Here is a 7,847-nt window from a genome sequence, read left to right on the forward strand (position 1 = left end):
CCAATGATTTAGTGACCTGGTCGTAAAAGGCCACCAGGTTGGTCTGACAGGACCTGCCGCTGATGAACCCGTGCTGGTTGCCCCTGAGCATGCAGTTCCCTGCTGGCCCCTCCTGGATGTGTGCCAGAATAATTTTCTCGAACAGCTTGCCCAGGATCGAGGTAAGGCTGACTGGCCTGTAGTTCCCCGGGTCCTCTTTCCTCCCCTTTTTGAAGATGGGAACCATGTTGGCCCTCTTCCAATCCTCCGGCACCTCTCCAGAGCACCACGAGTGCTCATAAAGCCGTGCCAGGGGACTTGCAATGACCCCAGCCAGTCCCTTTAGGACTCTAGTGTGAAGATCATCTGGGCCGGCTGACTTAAAGACGTCCAGCCCCTCCAGAAGCTCCCTAACTAAATCCTCACTCACTCTAGGCCCAGGTGAGCCCCCCCCGGGGCCCGAAGGGGGCCCAGCATATATATATATATATATATTTGGTATATAGCATTGGTGTTTCTTGTTCTAAATGAGTATGAAGCTTTTAGACATCAGGGAAATTTAAAGTACAAGATCTAAGGAAACCAAAAAAACAAACAAACCAATGTTCAATCCCTGTTTTACTGATCCTCCTATATCCCACTCAACTGTTACTGTTTTTCTTTCTTCTTTTTTTTCTTTTTTACAGCTGTTTCATTTGAAAAATGAGACATTCTAGTCCTCCAAATATAGAGCTCTGTGTGAGACAAATGGAAAACTTCTCACTTGTCTAATAGCAGTACCTTGCCAAGATTACCTGTTGATATTAGTACAAATTCCTAATGGTGGTAACTCCCTAGGCACCACTGGGCTAATGGGATTCCCATGTTCTCAGTGCTAATGCTTTGGGACATCTTAGTTACTAATGCCAAAATAGTGAAAGGTACTGTTTTATTACATTTATACATTCTTTCAACAATTTACCTAGAATAAGGTTTACAAGACTTCATGTGAAAGGGAATGACATCAATGTCAGGCCAGTTCCCCACTACTGTGTGGCTGGGTAGCTGACAAGGTGTTCTTGGTTTTAGGAAAAAAGAACAGTGTCATTAGAAGTACTGGGAGAAAGCCTAGCAAAATAACCATAAAGGTAAGTTTTATGTGCATAGCAAACACCAGTGGTCACTGACATTTGCTGAATCATATTCTGTTCCCTTCCCTCCCTGCAGAGACCCCTGGAAAAGCCGGATGGGCTGGATGTTTCCGATCAGAGCAAAGAGCATCCTCAGCATCTGTGTGAGAAGTGCAAAGTTTTGGGCTACTACTGCCGTCGTGTGCAATAAACCTGCAAAGGTGGCCGCCTCCCATCCCTGTCATCCTGTGAGATCTTCTGGCAGCACACAATGAGCAGCAACACAAAAAATAAGCAAAAGCTAAAAAATTGCCAATAATGCCTATAAACTAATAATATGCCTTACCATTAATAGAATGTAACACTTCTCCTGTGTATGTGTATACATCAAAGACATATTTATAGGACTATGGTGTGTTTTTATATAAATATTATATATTATATATATAAAAAAAATCAAACAGTGTTACTGACAGTGTTCACAATGGAACCACTGCTGTGGTTTTCTGTTGATTGTTTACACAGTTCCTCTATCACGGCCAGGTGAAATGAAGTAAAGTGCTATTTGTTAGGCATGGCATAATGTTCATAGGGGAGTACACGTTTTGAATGGCTTTTGCAGGAATTAAGTAAAAGCAAGGCCACTAACTGAAAGCATGTATCAATACCCCAAACATTATTCTTATTATACGACAAGATAAAGGAGGATTCAACAAGCCATAGCATTAAAGAAGGAAAACTATCATGTTTTCTTGCTTCAGAAGGTTTGAAAGTTCTGTGCTGCTGCTTTCTTGGACTTCCCATTAGTTAACACAACTTGAGCAGGACTTTAATGAAATCATTTTCGGAGGGTGTGACAAATAAAGTGAGTAACTGTTTGAGGGAGTGGCTTCCGTGGCATAAATGGAACATTGTAATTGGACATGAAACATCAATAAGAATTCCAGCATCCTTTGGGAGAGGGATAATGTTGGCTTGCTTCAGGCTCTGACAGACTGAAATCCTTCTCTTGTCATATAATTTCTTTTAAATAGACTCCTTATGCATATTTGCTATTCATTAGACCAAAAGCACACTAAATTTACTGTGAATAATGAGGGATAAGAATGATTTCATCCCTAACCCGCAATTGAGAGAGACTAGCCAGACTTACTATTTATACTAACTCTAAAGCCACTTTTTGGAAATATTGTCCTGTTTTCTACTGTACAAATTTGTTGTTAATATCAAAGTTTGTATGGATGTAGCCACAGAGGGATCTTCCTTGTTTTCTGTCTTCCTAAAATATCTACAACAGCTTGGGAGAATAAACAGTTGAATTTGGTTGTCCCATTTCAGCTAAAAGGAACTTTGTGCAAAACCATCCCATTACAAACTAAAAATATATCATCAGGGATTGGAGAATGGCACAAAATGAATGGTATCCTGCTTTGATATATATATATAGTTAAGAGCACATCTGCAAAAGGACACAACATGTAAGGCTTGCATGTCATTCACTTTTGTAGCAAAGCTACAAGGAGATTCTTTTTATTCAACTGTTTTTAATGATATTTTCTTCAAAAAGATGGATCTGTATGTTTGGTGGAGATGTTTTACATTTTAAACACATGTCCCAAGTTGAATGGGGGCAAAGTTAAGCTGAACAGATCTACATTAGAGTGATCTCATACCAAGTTACATAGGGATGTGCTCAGTGTGTAGAGTTGGACTCTTATAAATAGGGGTCTACTGAAATCACAGGGGTACTTACCAATTTTCACAGGTTGATTGCAGCATAAAGACCTAATTTATCAGTCATGTGGCAGCCACCCCTCAGCACTGATTGGTGGAGGGGTCCTGGAGGCAGGGAGGAGATACAGGGGGGGCAGCCACCACCTTATCTGCTGCCCTTCATGCTGTCCCACCAATTGGCGCCTTCCCCTCCTAACAACGAGGGCCGCTGGCTCTCCCACTGGGGAGTCAGCACTTTATTTTTATTAAGCTTTTTTGTTGTTGTTGATTTTCAAGGACAATCCTAGGTTTTGCTGTTTCTGCGAAATCTGTGAAACCACAAATTAAGTAGGTCCCTACTTATAAAGCAAACTGAAGACCTGTAGTGAGCATTCCTCTATGAAATGTGAATGTCTTGACAAATTTGATACAGGATGAAATGTTTGCCATTTCTATGCTCTGTTGCGAGCAAAGCAAAATATTTCTAAGGCAAAAATGATAATGCTGATGGTGGTAAACTTCCTATGCATATTATGCAGACTTTACCATCTATGGGTAGCCTGGTAATTCCAGTTGTGTAGCCTGCTGGTTTAGAGAAAAGGACTGGCTGGGAGTTAGGATGTGTCGATTTTGTCTGGTTCCGCCAGCTTGACATTGCACAAGTCACTGAAACTCTCTGTGCCTCAGTTTCTCTAACTGCAAAATGAGGATAATAATACTTAGCATACCTACCTCACAGGGGGTGTTGTGAGGTTTGATAAATACTTATAAAGTGTTTTGACATCAATGGATGAAAAGCGCTTTTGAATTAAAAAACATAATATTAAGTTAAACACTTTATAACTCTTTTGACCAGGTATCAGTTCCTTAAATTAAAATAAATTAAAAAACTGTGACTGAAATTGGAGACTAATCATGGATTACAATTGCCTCTGTGTAGTCAGCTAGTTAACATTTTCAAGCAGAAATGCATTCTTAACTGAAGATAGAAAATACATTTAAGAACCAATGGTGCCAACAAAGCTACTAAATTTGCCCATGCAAGAAAATAAAATTTGTGCAAGCCAGTTTAAAGGTGAATTTTGAAAACTTGACCCTCAGTATTGCCCCTTAAATGTTACTTGTCTAGCTTCAGTATAATATTGCTATATATTTAGCTTATGAACTTTTAGGGTATGGTTTAAACAAAGATTCCCAACCACCTAATGTGGCTTTAATGCAACTAACATGCATATGTACAGAATAGTAGAAGTAAAATACTTTTATCATCATGTTTTCCTAGACATTAGAAATGTAAACACATCCATTTGTTACTACTCAATGAGCATATTTGGACTAGTCAGGGAGAGAATGAATCTTCCTATCCACTTAATGCTGGAGAAGAGGGACCTAAAAGCAGGTAGAGAAAGAGCCAAGGGCATGATAAAGCAGGAAGCATCACTCCTGTGGTCTGCTCTCCATTCCCCAGTATTCATCAACCCACTCCCAGCAAAAGTTAAAACCATCTGACGGGGGCTCCACAAAGATATGGGTTGGGAACAATGGGCAGAAAAGGAGAGCAGCCGCACCTTACAGTACATGTGCCTCTCTGAGCCTTGAAGCAGTATTAATTCTGTTTGTATTTTTTATATCCATATCAGGAATGGAAAGCAAGGGATAAGGTAGAACCCATGGGATGTGGAGGGAGGATGAGTAGGATGAAGCACCAGGGAAGTGAAAGAAGTCTGTTCGCAGTCCTTACTCTCATATTTTCACTAGTATTGCTTCAGAGTCTTTAGTGGTATCCAGGCTGCATTCCCTCTCTCTTCAAGGCTGAAATGCCCTTGTTTCCAAGGAACTGATGTAAAGGAAAGTCCACAGATCCAGGATGTAGATTTTCATAATGTACTTCCCCTAGACCACTCCTATAGTGGGTTTGTGACTGGGGAAAGTTTTTTGATACCATCGGTATTTATTTACCCTGTATCTTTAAAGTTTATGAATTTATATGTCATCATTGGAAACAGATGTTAGTGTTAATGACCCACAATAATGTATACTTATTAATGTTTAAAAAAGGCATTCGATAGAATTGTTCACAATGTTTTAAATTTCAGTTTACAAATGCACAAACACACATTTTCTGATATATATTTTCAGAAGAGATTTTTTTTTCCCTTTTTTTTTGTTTAGAATACATATAATTTTTTTGCCCCAGGTATGGAGCTGGCTGAAATTTCTAAGCAGCAATAAGCCAGAATGAGGATTTTTCCTCCAATTTTCATGAAAACCTTCTAATAGTATTTTGATCAGCTCCAGTTTCTGTATCATCAAATGATATTCCATGAATGGATTTTAGCTATCTCAGTCAACATCAAAAGCAATTTTTAGTCCAAATAATTTTAATTATTATACATTAAAATATATACCCATTGAGAGATGCATACATAAGAGGAGCTTGGCTCTACGGATGTATTTTAGACGCTTACATTTTAAACATTGTCAATCTGTTACCATCTACCTGTGAACCAAGCTGTTCACCACATAATGCTTCTTGTTCCTTCTGGAGACTGCTGACAATGTTTTGTTTTTTTCATATGTAAATCATTATTTTTTATTTCCTTCAGTCAATCAGAACCTTTCACATATATTCTGCCATCCACATTGCTACTCCTCAGGAAAAGAAGATTAATCAGTGGTTTGAAATACATGTATAGGGCAGCTACTAAGCCATTTTACTTTGGTGTAGCTCCGCTGTGGGACTATTTCAGTTCTCACCACTGAGGGTTAAGCTTCATACTTTAAATCATGGCCCCATTTTATTCAGTTTTCTCTGCTGCTACCATGGACAGAAAATACAGTATGATGCCACATGAGCAAAATTTTGAGGACTTTTCGTCTCAAAACTGCTTTTTAATTTCAGATAAATACACGTGGGATATATATTATTTTTTTAAATAAGTGTATTTTAAAGTTCCCCATTATATGGGATCTACTTTGTAAACTAAAATGTGAAGTTATATCTGAGAGAGGCCTTATGTAGAGAAATAATCTCTATTTTACCCTTTTGCACAACATGGAATTACTTTTCAAGGTGTAGCCATTATTCTAAAAATAGAACTACTTAAAACAATAAAAGCAAGTTAATATCATTTGAAAGTGTTAGACTAAATAATTAGTTCTCTACATCCTGCAGTTAAATAGAATATATTTTTGTATTCTAAGCACTAACCAATGAATAGCCTGCAATAAGTCATTAGGCTACAAGCATTGTTAAAATTAGGTGAATTAAGTCTTTCAAATGTTTCTGTCAACATAATTAGAAATAAGACAAAATTTTCCCCCATACAAAGTCCTTCTTTAAGATGTCACTCCACTCCCAATTGGCTTTCTGCATATATCTGTTTTCTATCAGCAAAAAAATCATTGCTGTCCATAAAAGTTACTAAATTGCTGAAGTGCTCAGAGGGCTGATTGAGATCTTAGATATAGGGATGATGGTTTGTGTTTTTAGGATAAATTTTAAAAGGGACAATCGTGTGCAGTTACTAGATATAAATGACTGATATAAATGTTTACCCCGTATGAAGTATTTTACAGTTTTACTTGCAGATGTGTATTTATCTTGAGTTATACTTGACATAGAGTTCCTTTCAGTTTTTTGTTTTCTTTTTTTGTTTGTTTTTAATACTATGTGTGTATTTTGGAAACCTTTTTAGATGTTAAAATTTTTGAATGGTTACAAATATTTCTTGTCATACTGAATTGTTATCTTTTCTGGAAACTCTTTGCAGTAACAATTTTTTTGTATATATTTGAGGGCCTTTTTTAAAAAAAAAGAATGATTTGTTTTTTGAAAAAAAGTTTTTACAACTTGGAAGCTTTCAAAAGGGCCTTGCTTTCAACTAGAATACTAACAGAGGTAAGAGTTTTCTTAAGTATTTTGCAAAACTAAGGTTGGATCCTCAAGAAAATATTTATGGAAGTAATTTACATTTGTTTTTTACAATGCTTTTGTCTGTATAAAGTATGCAACAGAACTACATTAAAAAGGAAATATTGTCTACGTAGAATATTATATGAAAGTTGGTACATAATTCTGACAAAAACCCTTGCAATCCTTTAAGCCATATTGTTTTTTTTTCTCCTTGGATGAAAATATCAGTATTAATTAACCAATATATTATTCAAGTGCTTAGACTTATATTAATATTCTTATGCAGTTTATTTATATGTGTATTTTGGGAAGTATCGCCTCTAGAAAAAGCTATACTTAGATGTCTTAGTAAGTAAGAATCAGATTAAAGTATACTATCACTTTAAGAACTTGTGAGACATGGTGAAAAGCTGAAAGCACAGTAAAGATTCAGCTTTCAGAAATTCTGGAACACAAATATTCAGTTTTGTATTGCATTTTTTTCATAATGGGAGGGGAATAGGGGGAGGTTTGATGGGGACATCGTTTGACAAACTGACTTTCACAACAGTTTGTAGACACAATAAACTGTGAGATCCACTACGCAATACTGGCTACAGCAATAACGTCAATCAAAATACACAATGGAAGAGGACTGAGGTAGTTTGTTGTTTAGAATTGTGTTTATTTTCATTAGAATTCATAGCATGATAGAATAAGCATGTGCATGTATTTGAAGCATTTTTGTTACACCTTACATTTCATGTAGCTTGATTATATTATGAATTTTTTTAAAAATTACCGTGCTAAAATGGAATGTCTACCCAATTCTGTACTGAACTCTTTGTTTCCTTTAAAAAGTTATTTAGTAAACCAGTCACTACATTGTGTAATAGTGCTAAAACTAACACTTATCTGAATTTCCGCAGCTTTAAAATTAGCTTATTACTACTTTTGTTTAGTTGTACCCACTGACCTTGTCAGTTTCAGTTGCCGAGTTGTATAATTCCCTTTTCTGTAACTGTTAATAAACTTTTACAGCTAAAAAAAAAAACCCTATGGACAAAGGTCTCAGAGGTATCAGTTCTGTATAAGCAACCAAGATGACAACTTGTTCTACCGGTGACTGGGTTGCTGAAAAGACTGTAAAA

At 36.7% G+C, this 7,847-nt stretch overlaps 1 protein-coding gene across 1 annotated transcript in view; it reads left to right on the forward strand.

Moving 5' to 3' along the window:
- The window catches only part of ZCCHC24 (zinc finger CCHC-type containing 24), a 285,478-nt gene extending 277,993 nt beyond the window's left edge, over positions 1 to 7,485 (forward strand). Inside the window, exon 4 of the mRNA XM_019502098.1 lies at positions 1,186 to 7,485. Within this exon, the coding sequence (XP_019357643.1) occupies positions 1,186 to 1,299 (114 nt within the window). The 3' untranslated portion in view covers positions 1,300 to 7,485. The remainder of the gene's footprint in view (positions 1 to 1,185) is intronic.
- Positions 7,486 to 7,847: the final 362 nt, after the last annotated feature.

This window comes from Gavialis gangeticus, unplaced genomic scaffold, assembly GCF_001723915.1.
Source record: "Gavialis gangeticus isolate Ggan-Ray unplaced genomic scaffold, GavGan_comp1, whole genome shotgun sequence".
Classification (NCBI taxonomy): domain Eukaryota; kingdom Metazoa; phylum Chordata; order Crocodylia; family Gavialidae; genus Gavialis; species Gavialis gangeticus.